Consider the following 18780-nt stretch of genomic DNA (forward strand, 5'->3'; position numbering starts at 1 on the left):
CCAAGGACCAAGCGTCTTTTAATTTCATGGCTGCAGTCACCATCTACAGTGATTCTGGAGCCCAGAAAAATAAAGTCAGCCACTGTTTCCCCATCTATCTGCCATGAAGTGATAGGACTGGATGCCATGATCTTAGTTTTCTGAATGTTGAGCTTTAAGCCAACTTTTTCACTCTCCTCTTTCACTTTCATCAAGAGACTCTTTAGTTCTTCACTTTCTGCCATAAGGGTGGTGTCGTCTGCATATCTGAGGTTATTGATAAATACATGGTAACTCTAATAATATAGCTATATATATAAGAGAATATAACTCAGGAATAACCAGATGGAAGAGATGTACAGGGCAGGGTCTGAGGAAAGGGCACAGAGCTTCTGTGCCGCTCCAAGCAGGCCAGTCACCCAGCACTTCCAACCAGTTCCCCAACTGGAAAGATCTCTGAATCCAGCCCTCTGGGGTTTTAATGAAGGCTTGCTTTATTAAGAAGGCATGCTGCTGCTGCTGCTGCTATGTCACTTCAGTCATGTCTGACTCTGTGCGACCCCATAGACGGCAGCCCACCAGGCTCCCCGCTAGACGAAGTCTTTGTCTTTGGGTGATGAAACTATACCTTCAGGTCCTCTCCCCTCCTTGAAGGTCGAGGAGGTAGGACTGAAAGTGGGTGGGTCTCCTGGTAACTAGCCCCTATCCTTAAGTGCTTTCTTAAAGTCGCCAGATTGACATAACAACAACAACAACAAAAAAAAACCACACACATTTATCTGCTCAACATTTAGGAAATCCCAAAGGTCTGGAGAGCTATGAGCCAAGAACCATGGACTGAGACCCAATATATTTCTTACTGTAAGTTATGACATCACAATTTCTGGAAGAACTTCAGCCTCATTCCCTTCCCAGTCTCCCTACGCACCACCCAACCAACAGGTCAGGGCAGGAAGGATTAAAAAAAGGGATGCTGATACTTGGAACACAAGGCTATCCCACTGCAATGGATTCTTCTTTTACCAAGTGTTTTTCATAAATGAAAATCTCTGATACACTAGAAAGTAACCTCCAGTTGGTCTTTGTTATAGCATAATTCACTATAATCAATTATTAAAGCATCTAAATTTACTCATCCTAAATCTCCCAAAATCATCAGTAAAAAATAATCTCAAATAGGTTATAAGAAATTACAAATCTGACTTGAGAAGTTGGAGGTTTTTATAATGAAGGAAATGTTCCGAATTCCAGCTTTCCGCGGAGCACGCCCTCACCTTTGCTGGAGTTTGGTGGTCCTGCTGCTGTTTGAGTGCCCCCTCTCACATATTGTTAAGCTCTGCCCCTATGACGGGGGAGCCCGTTGGGCTGCCGTCTATGGGGTCGCACAAAGTTGGACACAACTGAAGCGACTTAGCAGCAGCAGCAGCAGCAGCCCCTATGAAGCTGCAGGGAGAGGCGCTCACCTTGAGCAAGGCTGCCGGGCCAGGCCCAGCCTCTGTCCGGATAGAACATCCACCCTTGGGGCCTGGGTAAGAAGCCACGGGAATGGCTGAGGGCTTCTGCATCTTTAAAAGTACCCTTAAGCACAATGAGGAAATACCGTAGGCCAGAAAATTACACACTAAACTCCTTGGAAGGAAAGTTATGACCAACCTAGACAGCATATTAAAAAGCAGAGACATTAGTCAACAAAGGTCCGTCTAATCAAGGCTATGGTTTTTCCAGTGGTCATGTATGGATATGAGAGTTGGACTGTAAAGAAAGCTGAGCGCCGAAGAATTGATGCTTTTGAACTGTGGTGTTGGAGAAGACTCTTGAGAGTCCCTTGGACTGCAAGGGGATCCAACCAGTCCATCCTAAAGAAAATCAGTCCTGGGTGTTCACTGGAAGGACTGATGTAGAAGCTGAAACTCCAATCCTTTGGCCACCTGATGCGAAGAGCTGATTCATTGGAAAAGACCCTGATGTTGGGAAAGATTGAAGGCAGGAGGAGAAGGGGACGACAGAGCATGAGATGGTTAGATGGCATCACTGACTCAATGGACAGGAGTTTGAGTAAACTCTGGGAGTTGGCGATAGACAGGGAGGCCTGGTGTGCTGCAGTTCATGGGGTCTCAAAGAGTCAGACACGACTGAACAACTGAACTGAACTGAAACTCCCTAAAGCCAGCAAACAAAGGTAGTTCATACTCTGAAGAGCATGTTTCATTTTTAACTGTTTAAAAAAAAAAACCCTATACGGAGAAAGCAATAATCTTTGCTATAGAATATTTACGGTTAAATCTTTTGGGCTTTCCAGGTAGCTCAGTGGTAAAGAATCCGCCTGCCAATGTAGGGGCCACAAGAGCCACAGGAGATGCAGGTTTGATCCCTGCATTGGGAAGATCGCCTGGAGGAGGAAATGGCAACCCACTCCAGTATTCTTGCCTGGAGAATTCCATGGATAGAGAAGCCTGGCAAGCTACAGTCCATGGGGTCACAGAGAGTCAGATGCACCTGAGCATGAATTAAAAAAAAAAAAAAGAAACTCCCTAAACTCAACAAACAGAGGTAGTTTATACTCTGAAGAGTATGTTTCATTTTAATCGTTTAATAAAACCCTATATGGAGTAAGTTATAAGCTTTGTTATATAATATTTATGGCTAAAATCTTTCATTTAGTAATATAAAGCAAACATTTTACAAGTCAAAACTGATAATAGTGTCAGTTTTCTAAACTGACTGTTCACTTTGTAAAGCCTAAACTGGTGATGAAACTGGTGCTTTTTTTCGGTGGTACTTATTAATGGATGTGCTTGAAAAGACTGGGGGTTGGGAGGTTGCAGGGGGTGTCACACAATCTGGTGAGTAAATCCGTTATACCTGTGAGCATTAGCAACTAAACTGACTGAAGCCCTTTTACTCAAAAGAACATTCTGCTTGATAATAAATAAAATATATAAATCTGCTTTCTAGTGTTTGAGATTTGACCAAAAAAATAATAATAATGAAGATAAAACATTTTAAACCTAAGGTGGGCATGCTGTAACAACACTCAAAGCTGATGTTTGGGTGATGGTGGGAGGGGAAAATATCTTTGAAAAAGTACTAGTCTCAAGTGGCCGGCCCCATTGAAGAAGTTGTACACTGAAACAAAGGCTCAACTATGTGTAAGTTCCTAAGAAATCCCAGAAGAAGGTATTATTCATGTAAAATAACCCTAAAGGCAACTGCTTTAGATAAGAATTATAATACAATCAGTAAATTCATAGCAAATATCCAACATTAGAATACTAAAATTCAACATCAGTGATGCTGGCTCATGAAAAGTAAAGGGAACAATATTATAAAATGACTACTGCCAAAATATTATATAATAATCTTCATTCTACTGGTGTAACAGTTTCCAATGCCATGTCCCTCCAAGTCTCATTAGAAAAAAACAAAGTGCTACCTCTCAAAAAAAAAAAAAAAAAACTGTTCCCCAGATAACGAGTTTGCTGTTTGAACTCTCAAAAAGCATGAGTTATTATACCTTATACCATAATAAAGGGCACAAACCTTGATGAGAAAGGCTCTATCCCAAAAGTATTTTCTGAAGAGTTTAATATCCGCCTCCAGCAAATGCTCGGCTGTGTGGTTAAGCGTCAGGGTCAGAGTTTCTGATGAGTGAATATACCGCAGAGAGGCATCTTCGCTGAGCTGCACGCAGGAGAAACCTGGGGAACGCCTGCCCTGGAAGCTGAAACACCAAAAGTCAAAACCCACAATCCCAGTGCCCTGATTTTATCCCATCAGCCCTGATATTATTACAAGCCCACTGGCTGAACAATTGCTTCCTACTGAAGACAGGTACATAAGACTGTATAAACACATCCCAATAAAGCCATCTTTGTTTTCCCAGCTAGAGAAGTCATCAGTTGAAAAGCTGTTCACATATATTATATACTTAAAAGAGTTACATAATTAATGCAACAGTATTGACTTGTAAACATAGTGCTTTACCTCAATATTTCACTCTCCTTTTAATCTGAAAAGATGCCTCTGGCCTTAATGGCACCACATGTAGTAGAACAAATTGGCTGGCAGCTGATGGTTTATTAGGTGATTACAGTGGAAAACAGATATGATCTCTAGGGAGCATGGTGAGGTTTGGATGTTACAAACAAGCGAGATATTCATAACACACTGGTCCACTGCGGTGAATCATTTCCTCATGCAAATGAAAACATACGTAAATTTGATCATGTTGATTTCTTGAAATCACTCATGGGCAAAGGAACAATATCCTCAAACTAAATTCTGAGTATCAGCTTATTTTCTGTGTGTCAGAGAACAACTGCACGTTCATTATTATTAGCTCTATGTAGGCTTCTCGGTTAGTGTCACAATATTCTGGATGGTCTATAGGTCGATAAACAGGGGTCAGGAGAGAGATGCCAGGGCTCCCAGGTAACAGCCCACCTCAGCATGTTGCCACAGCCCACAGGAGCTCCCAAATTCTTCCGTTCACAGAACTAGCTCTATGCCTCTCTCCTCCTCTTCCATTACATCACTTTGTTAATGAACATTTGCATATTTGCAAAATTACAGTATACTTCCAACCACATCAACGTTGTCTCCATCACATGGAATGACAGATCCATTAAGAACACTCATACTCTAAGGTTTGGGGCACCTCCCCACACTCCTGACATAATTACCGGCAGGGACTTTAGAATCTTCTAGAAAACAACTCCCCATGTTAACAGCAAGCCACTGAAGTGAATAATTCAGCCTAAACCATAAGAGTCTTGTAATTAATTTAGAAAATGGACGCTCCTTCACATAATCAGAATTTAGCTTACAGTCTACTTCTAATCCCATCATGAATGAATTTATTAGATGAGTAAACATTTAATTTTAATTTTATTGACATATAGCTGATTTTCAACGTTGTGTTAGTTTCACATATATAGCAAAGTGATCCAGTTATACATGTATTTATTCTTTTTTAGATTCTTTTCTCTTATAGGTTATCACGGAACATATTGTGCTATATAGTAGGTCCTCTTTGGTCATTTATCTTATATATAATAGTATGCATACATTGACCCCAAGCTCTTGCTCACCACAACGTTTCCCCTTCGATAAACATAAATTTGCTTTCAGTATCTGTAAACCTGTTTCTGCTTTGTAAATAAGTTCATTTGTATCATTTTTAATTAGATTCCACATATGGATGATATGATATTTGTCTTTGTCTGATTTAATTCACTTAGGATGATAACCTCTAGGTCCATCCACGTTGTGGCAAAAGGCATCATTTCATTCTTTTTTATGTTAGAGTAATATTCCATTGTGTGTGGGGGGGGTATACACACATTTATACACACACACACACACACACATATGTATAATATACGCCATACGTTCTTTGTCCATTCTTCTGGCAGCGGATATTTATGTTGCTTCCGTATCTTGGCTACTGTACACAGTGCTGCTATGAACACTCAGGTGCATATATTTTTTAGCTTATGTTTTTCTCTGGATATGTGCCCAGGAATAGAATTGCTAGATCATACGCTAACTCTATTTTTAGTTTTTTAAGGAAGCTCCACGCTGTTCTCCATAGCAGTCGTACCAGTTTACATTCCCACCAACAGTGTAGAAGGGTCCTTTTTCTCGACACCCTACCCAGCATTGTTTGTGGACATGTGATAATGGCCATTCTGACCAGTATGAAGTGATACCTCACTGGACATTTTCCTTGCATTTCTCTGATAATTACTGATGTTGAGAATCCTTTCATGTACTCTTTGGACATCTTTATGTTTTCTTTGGAGAAATGTCTTTAAATCTTCTGCCCATTTTTTAATCAGGTTGTTTGCTTTTATTGACATGACGATGTGTAAACCTTTAAATACCATATCATCTTCTCGTCTTGGACACAACAGAAAGATACAAAGCTACCAAACATAAAGAAGTGGCGCTCCAGGTCCTCAGTGTAACCCTGAACTATCCACAGTGACAAAGTCAAGGAAGTGGTCCCACCTCGCCCTTTCCAGGTAAAGAAAGTGTGGTCACAGTAGAGCAAAGACAAGGGCAATTCAATTAGGATGGGCTCTTTCCTTACTTGGTGTTCATTTGACCAAGTGAGAACAAAAATAGAAAGTTGTGACTTCAACATCTACTCGGGTGGCATACAACCATAAATTAATTACAATGAATTCCATGGGCCAAATGAAAAGAATCAGTCCATGAAGACAAACCATGTAATAACACTGATAATATTTAATATTTATGTAATACTTTGCAATGCTCATTGCTGCTTCCCACTTATTACCACATGCTAAGTCAAGGAAATCATCGTATAGGATTCCTCTAATCATAAGTAAACACTAATAAAAATGACCAATCTGAACCATTCTAAGTAACAGACACTGAAAGTGTCGGTATCATCTTCAACATAGATAACTTTACATTTGACAAATTATTTCACTTCCATTATTTCCAGATCCTACTAACCAGCCCATTGGCTACATAGTATCTTAGGGTTTGTTATTCATTGATTCAACAAAAACTTACTGTCTTTCAATGAATGTATATGCTGAACACAGCAGGTAAAATAGAAATAAGTTTCAGTCCCCAAATGATTTAGAATGGAAACATATATGAAATAATTGATGATGATTATATATAAAATCATAAATTATGATATATAGTATAAATTAATGATAATTATAGTCACAATTAACACTTTAATCATAATCATAAAAGATCGGAATGTAGAAGGCCTCTCTGAAGAAGTGACATTTAAACTAATGAAAGCCAGGGTTAGGCTAGTGTTTCCCAACATTTTTTTTCTTATAGTAGCCACCTCCCCCACCATGGAGCCTTTTAAGAGACTTTTCCTGACTCCCTCTCCCCCATGATGTGTGAACACCAGCTATCACGCTGTATCTGTTTATATATGATATGTATATCTATACTTTATACATGGAAACTGATGGTAAACTATAAACCGAATGTTAGCTTGTGGTTTGGTCATCTTTAATTTTTCCATAATGCTTGGAAGACTTTATAAAAGTAGACTGAGAGAGAATCTATCAAGCAGCCAAACTCACTTTGTGATGTCTTCAACCAGCTTGGAATGTCCACCATGTAAAGCCAAGTCTAATGGCGTGGCACCCTCCTCGTTGGGTAAAGTCAGGGCCTGGGCTCCCCCAGGGAGACACAGAAGGAGCTGGGAAAGCTTAGCAAGGCCCCATCTCATAGTCAGGTGCAGAAGAGACTCCCTATGCAGAGAAACTGAAAAGGAAAAACATGCGACATTATTAATAGTTCCTCCATTTAAAAAGTTTATCTTACGTATCTTCTCCAAGAGATTGTCAGAGTAAGAACAGTAATAGTAAGCATGGAAGAGCTGGCAGGAATGATCAAAAACATCTGATCCAAACACCTCGTTTTGCAGATGTGGAAAGGTCAGTGACTTGTGCCAGGTCACACGGCACTGGAGCCGGCCTTGCTCATCACTGGTACAACGATGTTCTACCCACCACGGTGCACTCATGTTCAGTGAAGTCATCTGGGGAAAACAGTGCTAGGAGAGCACCATCTTTTGGAAATAGACATCATCAATTTCCTAAGGTGTTCTCTAAGGAGATGCTGCTGCCCTAGCAGGACAGGCTAATAGGGGCCATGAGTGTCAAGGAGCCTTCATTTCCACCCTTTGTCCTCAGAGGTGCTCCTCCCCACTCAGCAGCTGAGGCAGAATGGAATCTAAGTCCATGGCCTCTCTCAGACTTCACGGAGGTACTTTTACCCACCTATTAGATTCTTGGGATTACTTCCGTGTTGCCAAAGCTACATATACCTGTGTGTGTGTTTGTGTGTGTATGTGTGTGTGCACTCAGGTGTGCTCAATAGTGTCTGATTCTGAGACCCCATGGACTGTAGCCCACAGCTCTTTTGTCCACCAGCACTTTCTTTAAAAAGCTTGACTCGTGCCTCTTCACATGCCCCTTGACATGGGGGTTCTGGCCTGGTCTATGTCTGGGTTTTCACTATTGGTGTTTGCCAGTGTGTCTTATGGTGTTTCCTGACTGTGTCCTCCTATAGGCTGAGGGGATCCTGGAAGTTTTTATTGCTAACACTTAGCATAGTATATGGGCTTCCAAGGTGGCTCAGTTCAGTTCAGTCGCTCAGTCGTGTCAGACTCTTTGCGAACCCATGAACCGCAGCACACCAGGCCTCCCTGTCCATCACCAACTCCTGGAGTTTACTCAAACTCATGTCCATCGAGTCAGTGATGCCATCCACCCATCTCATCCTCTGTCGTCTCCTTCTCCTCCTGCCCTCAATCTTTCCCAGCATGAGGGTCTTTGCAAATGAGTCACCTCTTTATATCAGGTGGCCAAAGTATTGGACTTCCACCTTCAACATCAGTCCTTCCAATGAACACCCAGGACTGATCTCCTTTAGGATGCACTGGTTGGATCTCCTTGCAGTCCAAGGGACTCTCAAGAGTCTTCTCCAACACCACAGTTCAAAAGCATCAATTCTTTGGCGCTCAGCTTTCTTTATAGTCCAACTCTCACATACATGACTACTGGAAAAACCACAGCCTTGACTAGACAGACTTTTGTTGACAAAGTAATGTCTGTGCTTTTTAATATGCTGTCTAGGTTGGTCATAACTTTTTTTCCAAGGAGTAAGCATCTTTTAATTTCATGGCTGCAGTCACCATCTGCAGTAATTTTAGAGCCCCCAAAAATAAAGTTTCTCACTATTTCCACTGTTTCCCCATCTATTTGCCATGAAGTGATGGGACTGGATGCCATGATCTTAGTTTCCTGAATGTTGAGCTTTAAGCCAACTTTTTCACTCTCCTCTTTCACTTTCATCAAGAGGCTCTTTAGTTCTTCTTTGCTTTCTGCCATAAGGGCAGTAATGTTTTTAAGTAATGCTCAAAATTCTCCAAGCCAGGTTTCAACAATACATGAACTGTGAACTTCCAGATGCTCAAGCTGGTTTTAGAAAAGGCAGAGGAACCAGAGATCAAATTGCCAACATCCGTTGGATCATCAAAAAAGCAAGAGAGTTCCAGAAAAACATCTATTTCTGCTTTACTGACTATGCCAAAGCCTTTGACTGTGTGGATCACCACAAACTGTGGAAAATTCTTCAAGAGATGGGAATACCAGATCACCTGACCTGCCTCTTGAGAAACCTGTATGCAGGTCTGGAAGCAATAGTTAGAACTGGACATGGAACAACAGACTGGTTCCAAATAGGGAAAGGAGTACGTCAAAGCTGTATATTGCCACCCTGTTTATTTAACTTATATGCAGAGTACATCCTGAAAATGCTGGGCTGGATGAAGCACAAGCTGGAATCAAGATTGCTGGGAGAAATATCAATAACCTCATATTTGCAGATAATACCACCCTTATGGCAAAAACCGAAGAACTAAACAATGATTAAAAAAAAAATCCTCCTGCTATGCAGGAGACCAGGGTTCAATCCCTGAGCCAGGAAGATCCCCTGTAGAAGGAAATGGCAATCCACTCCAATACTCTTGCCTGAAAAATCTCATGGACAGAGGAGCCTGCTGAAGTCATTCAGTATTTATTGAGTTGAATGACAAGTGACTGTTAAAAATCTCAATCATTTGTGTATGTTTAAATCATCTAATTTGTATAGAGTTTGTACACCGTATTTCTACTACAACTCAGTACCTGGAACACAGCTGGCCCATGATAAACATTACACTGGAAACATGTAAAATAATATACTTGCTTATATTTAGAAAAGCTAAGCCTATGAACTCCATAGGCATCAAGACACACCTTAAAACAAACTGAACACAAAAATGCTAACATTCAAGATCTGTCAGAATAAGTACGCAGTAAGGATCTGAGTTGCACATACCCTCCAGTTAAGTAATATTACTGACTGTTTGTAATCTGAAAGAGATCCAGAGGATGCTGCCTCACCCTGGAGTGGAAAGTTCCAGAGGACAGGACCTTATCTCTCTTTAATCCTAGCACAGTGCCTGGCGAGTCATATGCTCTATAAATATTTGCTTGTTGAATGAATAAATGAACAATGGCTCTTTCCCTGATGAGTACCCATGACAGTCAGCTTTTAATACATGGCTACACATGCTCTGTGAAGCATCTATCATTCTTAGTTCTTCCTCTGATATCAATACCTCTTGACTAAAATCTATGAACCCAAACTACATACTCCCACACAGCTGGGACACTGAACAGAAAACCTACAGATTTTTCCACCCAGCTTACTGACTACACCAACATGATTTTGCTACTCCATTATCTTCATTAGCATAACTTCACTAGTCCTGAAAGACTCCCGCTTAGGCAAAGATTGAATATTCATCATACAACCTTCCTTCAAGGCATGTCAATGCTTTATTAGAAAGCATTGACAGTTTAAGCCCTAAAACCAATATTTAACCACTCTACCATGATCTTGATCTAATCCTAATCAAACTCCCTTCCCTGCCACCCTCCACCACCCCCTCCCCCACCATCACTCCTCCTCTGCACTTGAAAACCCTCATTAAAGCAAACTTCCAGTTCTCAGTAAATTCCAACCATGTCTTCCCTCTTCAGGTTGATGCTAAGGCCCACTGGGTGGGGCGGGGGCGTCTCCCTCCTTGGGCCCTAAACCCAGCCTGGCCTTACCAGCAGGCTGTGCTGCTGGGTCAGCATCCAACAAGACTCTAACGTGAAACAATCAGAAGGGAATACTCCATTGCACATGGCTGCAAAAGAAAACGGTTTAGCTTCCATTTGTAATTGGTTTACACTATTTCTACATGTAGATCAGTGAGCATAAAGCCTTAGAGTTCCAATGTGCCAACGTCACAGACTTCACTGTACGTGTATCTGTGTGACACAGCACAGACCCTCCCTCCCACTCCAAGTAAAATGAGATCTGAAACATCTGTAAACAGACAAAGCAGTGCACCCCCACCAGCCAAGCTTAATATACTTGCAATCTTTCAAAGACTACCAGAGAACTTATCTTTATTTTATCCTTTAACTTTTTGACTTTTAAACCCACTTAATTAGAAAGTAAGGTTTCTTTACTCTTAACTGATTCCCAACAAGGCACGTTTGGTAACATTGACACTTTTTTTCCTTCTTAAATAATAATCAGGAAGAGACGTGTCAGGATCAGGTGACAACACACACACATACACACACACACACACACACCAGTACACTGCTCAGGGTGCCAGTCAGCATGCAGCGATAGCCAGCCACACTCGGACGGGATCGCTCAGTCACAGCTCTCGGTCTGAACCTGGTGAGAAATGCCCATGCTTATATGGGATACAATTTTTTTTTCCAAGAAAAATATGACCAAAAGGGAACATCTAAAATATTCGTGTTCCCTGTTAAAATTGTAGCATTGATAAAGGCAGTGTGGTGTCAACCATTTAAATGGTGCTGCCTGTAGTGCCTGGAGCAAGGCCCTAAAATACCCTCAAACCTGCCTGTACTTCACTGTACCCAACCTGACTGAGGTGTGAGTGTGGAAAGAACCTGCTTCCACCACCAGCAGAATCTGCCAGGCTTGTTCACTAGACCAGCCCCCTGTTCTCTCCTTTCCAGCTCTATCAGCCAGAGCTCCTGGCCTCCCCCAATCAATAGAAATTGACTAAAAGTCAGACAAGAAATTCAGGCAAGGCTTTTCTGGGGCCCCTGCTGCAGCAGAGGGGAGCGAGAATAAACAACAGGTTCCCTTGCTTGCTCCTTTCCTGAGCGGGGTAGAGCTTGTTCCTTATACAGGGCGAGGGTGGGGATGTGTTCAAAGGATGGCTGGATGGGTGGCTTAGGCCTCAGCTGGCGTTGAGTGCAGGAGGCAGGCGCAGTATTCTGCTTTTGCTCCAGCCTCTTCAAAGTGGCAGTTGGGTTTTTTGGTCTCTGTATCTTTTGTCCAGAAACTGTCCCAAATGCGCGCACACCCAAGTAACGTTTAGTCCCAGACAGTTTCTCTGCATGTTGTTGCTCGAGGAGAGGTGTGTGCAGGTGTAAGCATTGCAGCAAAGGGTCCCAGGACGTCTCACTCCCGCACGCTGTGCTCAGCAGATCTGCGGGATTGGGTGCTCACTGTAGCCACTGTCTCCCTCTGGATCCACCTGCTTCCTGGGAAAGCAGGAAGGCAGGGGGAGAGAAGCACTTCTGATGTTTGAAGGAAACCAAACGCTGCCCAAAATGTGTTCAGAACAAGCTTTCGCAGTGAATATAGATGTTCAGAGCCCAGAATCAAGCAAAGAGCTTGAAATAGGAAACATAATGACATATATAAATAATTCTGCTTGTTACAGAGTTTCAGATTCTTAACAGGGGTCAGGAAAACAAGCTGTGGAAAGAGGTTCTGCAATTTGGCAGACATGGGAGAGTTTAATTAAAATGAAGGGCTGTTTTTTTTTTTTTTTTAACCAGATAAATTTGTCTTTTCCTGTTTAGTTGGTGCCCAGAGTTATTTGATCTAATATAACTAAAGCAGAATTACTAATAATTGCTCTAATGGAAAACATTAAAAGATGTGACCTGTAACATCCTGGGAGCAAGATCACTCAGACACAAAATGAACAGCAGGCTGTGACATTCAATCAACAGTCCCATCACGGCATAAAGGGGGGCACATCTGCCCTAAACAAGGCGAGAGGCACGAAGCCACCCTTGCCTCTCTGCCACACCTCAGTTTCTCCTCCTGGCAAATGAGCCTCTCACATCAAAGACCCAAGGTCCTAGGAAGATTCATCCTTGCTTTGGCTTTTTGGAGATCAGAGATCTATGAAATACAGCACAGATTACAGATAACACATCTGCAACACAGATCACACACCAGAGCACCCGAGGCACAAGAGCACAGGTGACCAGTTTGGTTGTTACTAAAGGACGGTGCTTTTGTAGACTGTTCACTCCAAACTCGGGACCATGATCACACGAGGTCTGACTGTGCTTCTAAGGTAGCAGGAAATTCAGATTGGAAGAATGAAAAATAAATTATCATGCGCTTAGGAACTCACGTGCACTGCTAGAGGAAATGTGAATTGGCACACCCACTTTGGGAAACACAGTGGCATAATCTAATAAATTTGAAGACACTAATATCATATGGCTAAGTGATTCCACTCCTATGTTTAAACCCCAGTGAGGACTGTGCTTTGCATGCACCAGGAAGCATGCATAAAAATGTAAATGATCAGAAATAGAAATGATCTTAATGTCCATCCATAATAGGATAAGTTACAGTATGCTGCTGCTGCTAAGTCACTTCAGTCGTGTCTGACTCTGTGCGACCCCATAGACGACAGCCCACCAGGCTCCCCCATCCCTGGGATTCTCCAGGCAAGAACACTGGAGCGGGTTGCCATTTCCTTCTCCAATGTATGAAAGTAAAAAGTGAAAGTGAAGTCACTCAGTTGTTACAGTATAATCAAACACTAATATTCTAACAATAAAAATGAATTGCATGCTAATAGAGAAGAAACTAAGAAATATAATGCTGAGGGGGGAAGTCACAAAAGAATACACAAATAAGTTTTAATTAATATGAAATTTTTAAAAAAGTGAAAACTAAACCTTATATTATATATACGTGGGTGGTAAAACTATGAGAAAAAATAAGATAACGGCTACCTAATAACACCTCTGAGGGTAAAGAGATGAATGTGGCTAGGACGGAATGAGGAGGACTGGTATTACCGGGGTTCAGTGATGTCTGCAGGTCTCTTCCTCTCTCTCCCCATTCACCCACATAGCTGTGTTCAAGACCTTCCTCAGAACAATTAAAATTCTGGGGCTGAGCTCAAGCAGCCCTCTCTTCTAAAGATTCCAAAGGGATCCTATAACCATTCAAAGCCAGAGCTGAGATCTGCTGCTTTAAATAAGTATCTGGTAAACAAAATCCCGATCTATGTCTCCTGTTTATTCCACTGTCTTCCCAATCATCTCTGGGAAGGAAATCCAGAAAAGAGGGGATATACGCATACATATGGCTGATTCACCTTGCTGTACAGCAGAAAATAACATAACATTGTAAAGCGACTATACTCCAATAAAAAAATTTTTCTAAAGAGGTCATTAACTAAAAAATTTCACCAATGAATGAGACCGAAAAATACTTCTGACTTTTACAAGCTATTTTTAACCTACATCACTTGCTGCTACACCAAGACACAGCCTTACACATTAAGCAAAATATTAAACCTGTGGTGGCGACAATAATCTAGGGGCAAATATCTTTGAACAAGTCCTTCTACTGTGTAGGGTTCAGAAGTCTTTCTCTTTTCTAGAGTTTACCAATGTTTTGTAATTCCTGAGTAGAGCCACTAAAATGTATTCAATCCTAAAAGCTTATGAACAAAATATATTTTTTATTTCACATAAATCCTATCAATTAAAATAAGTTCTACCCTGGTTTCCAAAGCCACATATATATTCACAGAGGTTTCAATTTGTGCATCTAAGTCACGGAGCAGACAAATGCTGAAGCAAAAGACTACCACACGCCAGGACCCATGGACAAAGCAGAAGCAGCGCCAGCCCATTTTAGTTTGCGATAAAATAAATATCCTGCCCATGAAATCCTATCTGGTAACTACAGCTCTAGGAAAGTGTGAACAGAAATAAGTAAACTGTCTGACCTACAAAGTTAATTACAGGTTAATCAACCTACATCATGTATCACGATTTGAAAATTTATAGATGTTTATAAAATGATAAGCATAAAAAGAATAAAAAACGATTAGCAAAAATTATACAGAGAGCACCACACACAATCTCTGATATTTTTCAGGATTCTCAATGAGAAAGGGAGGAGAGATTGCATATTATGGCATCTTCCACTTGGGGAGTCTAATCAGGGCTTTGGTGTGTGTATAAACAAATCCACCTTCCACACAGAAGACTGGAGCTTACTGAGTCTAGGATAGGAACTGCAAATATAAACACACTCATGGGAAAGATATGGAAACACGACGTCCCATGGAGCACAAGACCAACATGGCAGGCATGGTGGGATCATAAAGCTAAAAGGTAGAAGAGGACTGAAAAAGCATAATGGCAGGTTTTAGCTTCCTAAGGAGAAGGCGATGGCACCCCACTCCAGTGCTCTTGCCTGGAAAATCCCACGGACAGAGGAGCCTGGTGGGCTGCAGTCCATGGGGTCGCTAAGAGTCGGACACGACTGAGCGACTTCCCTTTCACTTTTCACTTTCCTGCACTGGAGAAGGAAATGGCAACCCACTCCAGTGTTCTTGCCTGGAGAATCCCAGGGACGGGGGAGCCTGGTGGGCTGCCATCTATGGGGTCGCACAGAGTCGGACACGACTGAAGTGACTTAGCAGCAGCAGCAGCTTCCTAAAACATCTGCTTTGTATCAGACACATTTGAGATACTCAGATCATAACAACCCCTGACTGAAAATCTGGGAAAACACCAACCACACACACAATCATTCCAGAAAATTCACATTTTGATACACAGTCCTGGAATGCATTTCATAGATTTTGTATCTCATAGAGGTTGACTATATTTACGTTGTGGGACTAGTACTAAATCAGCTGGAACACTAAAACATCCTTATCAGAAATCAACAATGGCAATCCCATCTCTGGCTTTCACAATCTGGGGACATTCCCAGACTGACTTGTACAATATGGGCACCGACACAAGATATGAAGACCAGACACAACCCTGTCTAGTGCAAAGGGATCGGATTAAAGAGGTCAGAGACCTAGAATTGAACACCTACAGTGATGCAGCTCTGGGAAGACCACTGAATTCTCAAATCTTAAGTTGCTTCATCTGTAAAAGGAAAGAAGTATCTGCTCAGCCTAGTATCCAAGATTGTCAGGGGCCTGTAACGAAAATAAGATATGAGACGGGGTTCTCTAGAACTAAGAAAGCCTATATTGGGGGACTTACCAGGCATACATATTTGTCTGGTCTTTTTAATACAAAAATATAATAAACACTCGCTAAATAGATCTATGTATATTCGAAAGCAGTCTCCCTCTGGTTATAATTAAACATCATAATTTAAGGGAACTAGTTATCTGCTTAAGAGGCACTATAATTGCATCAGTGTAAGACACCAGATGTGCCATTAAGACAAATGTGCGTCGATCCCACGGCTTGGGCAGCAGGCGGTCATCAGGTGCCATAAGCAGTAATTATGTCATACTTGCTTTTCCAGCCTGTGCAACAGACTTTTTACATCTGTTAATATTTCTTCAAGGCTCTGATTTCCATCTACCACTCATTCATTCAGTTGATATTTGTTGACAGCCTATGATACATTGGGCATTCTTCTGCTCTCCCCTCACACCACAGCGGAGCCTCTGGAATTCCCAGGCACCCTTCCAAGTGACCCTCCAGGAACCCTGTTCTGTTTGGAAGACAAATGAAAATATACCACAATCTAATTCTATTATTGACAAGAAGGAAAAGCATAGACTCATCATATCTTGGAAATGGCCTTTTGAAGTTTGCATTGAGAATCTGAATTTAAGCACAACCAGGAAACTGGCCACACATCTGCCTTGCCCTGGAAGCCACAGATCCAAGCCCGCATGGAGAAATATTCAACTTGGTAGCTATGAGCTGCAACTTTAGTGGGAGATCTTATCCCCTCCTTCAGAACAGGGGCACACTTAGGAAGGGATATTCTGGTGAGAGAAGGAGAAGATAAATGGGGTAACCAAACAGAATACCAATATATAAAATGAAGTCCACCTGGGATGAGAGTGAGGATGGAAATTCAGAAAAAGTTAATTAGAAGTCCAGATGGCAGCTGTTAGGCAGGAATGAGAATCAGTCACCACGTCTACTTTTATTTCATCCTTGCTAGGTGCCAGTGACTACAAGGACTTTACACTTCTTGTTTCCCTCTAACATTTGCTATACTTCATCTCATCCATTCCTGACTAGCACTGCACAAGGTAGGGGCAGAAACAGAAGCATGACACAATTATGCAACTGCCCAAACTCACTCAGGTAGTAAATGGAGCATCAAGAATCTGAACCCAGATTCTTCTACTTCTAAAACTCAAGTTCCTAACTATTACGCTTCCCACTGTTGCAGTTCAGACGCGCAGTCCTGTCCAACTCTTTGCGACCCCATGCACTGCCGCATGCCATGCTTCTCTGTCCTCCAGTATCTCCCAGAGTTTACTCAAACTCACGTTCATTGAGTCAGTGATGCCATCCAATCATCTCATCCTCTGTCTCCCACTTCTCCTCCTGCCCTCAGTCTTTCCCAGAATCAGGGTCTTTTCCAATGAGTTGGCTCTTCGGCAAAGATAACGAGATAAAAGAAGACAAACCCAAGACAAGAAGAGCGGAAAGACAGAACTTGGATACATCAACAGATTGAGAGTGGGGAAGAGCAAGCGGCAGGAAACTAAGCCTCACCAACCCTAAGAGCTCAGGCGTGCACCCCACTCTCCAGAAGGCCGTCTGTCTCCACACACAAGTGCGTGTGCACACACTCACTCTCTCATGACAAATCTGCAAAACAAAAGCTGCTACAGCTCCAGGTATGGGGAAGAGAAAGTGGGCGTGTAAGAATCACTATGAGACAAAACCTGGGGTAGAAAGACAGAAGACCTGAGGGCTATACAGACTTGTGCCCACATCATGACCCATATTTGAAAGAATCAAGACAAGGCCTTGTAAAGTTCACCAGGACCCAGCAAAGGGGCCGCTGTTCCAGGACACCCGTTTGACCACTTCCCTAAGAGCGCCCCACCACTTCCAGCTTGCTGCCTGCCCCCATGCCAGGCCTCACCCACCCATCTTCAACCATCAGCCTTTTTAAGCTCCAAGCATTTGGAAGTTTTTAACCAATATTTGATTTAATTTTTAAATAAAGTAGTACATGGAAAGTTAAAAGTGAAAGTATTAGTCGCTCAGTCGTGTCCAACTCTTTGTGACCCCTTGGACTGTAGCCCGCCAGGCTCTTCTTCCCATGGGATTCTCCAGACAAGAATACTGGAGTGGGTAGCCATTCCCTTCTCCAGGGGGTCTTCCTGACCCAGGGATCAAACCAGGGTCTCCTGCATTGCAGGCAGATTCTTTAATGTCTAAGCCAAAAAGTTGCCAGTATTCAAATTCTATTAAAGAAATCTATGAAAACAGTAAAAAAGTTTAACTTTTTTTACTCAAGATAAGCATTAAGAGAATACTTGGCTACAGTCATTTTCAAATCCAGTCTCAGTCTCCCGTGTACAACCCCAGACTGCCCCACACATTTGCAGGCTTCCCAAAAGAGAAAAGCCAGGAATGAAACACTGCCACCCAGAGATGAATTTTAGAACCTTCCACTGCCTTGAATCCTTCGGGAAGCACAGTAGGGATGGGCGTTTGAAAATAAAAGCTTCCACTTACATTGTTTTTTCCTTGAAAATTTTGAGAGTAGGAGAAAATGACCAGAAAATAACCTGAAGAGAACCCTACTCTCTATTTCTCAGGAGTGAGAATAAATATATCATCCTCTACCCTAGTCTCAGGGCCACTGGTGTCCTGTAGGAAGCTTAATTTTTAAGGAAAAGTTTAAGCTGCTTTTTCTTCTTTAAAATACAGTGTCTTAAACACTGTGCTTAATAAGAGTTGTGCTTAGTAAGTGCTTAATAAGAATGTGCTTAATAAGAGTTGACTGACTCAACTGCAGGAAAAGTCCAAGTGACTCAAAGCGGGAAAAGGGCCTTTCTTTAAGAGGTCAATTCTGTGTTAAATTCTTTACCACCAAAAAAATGTATTCTTTAAAAATGACAAGGTAAAAAAAAAGAGAGAT

The 18780-nt window shown here is 41.9% G+C and overlaps 1 protein-coding gene across 5 annotated transcripts in view; it reads right to left on the bottom strand.

Moving 5' to 3' along the window:
• Window positions 1–18780, bottom strand: part of ARHGEF28 (Rho guanine nucleotide exchange factor (GEF) 28) — a 325034-nt gene that overhangs the window by 177368 nt on the left and 128886 nt on the right. For all 5 annotated transcript variants that reach the window (XM_010853539.1, XM_010853541.1, XM_010853540.1 and 2 more), the window contains exons 5-6: window positions 7065–7248; window positions 3520–3700 (exon numbers count right to left, since the gene is read on the bottom strand). In XM_010853539.1, coding sequence (XP_010851841.1) covers window positions 3520–3700; window positions 7065–7248 — 365 coding nt within the window. The remainder of the gene's footprint in view (window positions 1–3519; window positions 3701–7064; window positions 7249–18780) is intronic.

Source organism: Bison bison, unplaced genomic scaffold (genome assembly GCF_000754665.1).
Source record: "Bison bison bison isolate TAMUID 2011002044 unplaced genomic scaffold, Bison_UMD1.0 scf7180017864329, whole genome shotgun sequence".
In the NCBI taxonomy this organism is placed as follows: domain Eukaryota; kingdom Metazoa; phylum Chordata; class Mammalia; order Artiodactyla; family Bovidae; genus Bison; species Bison bison.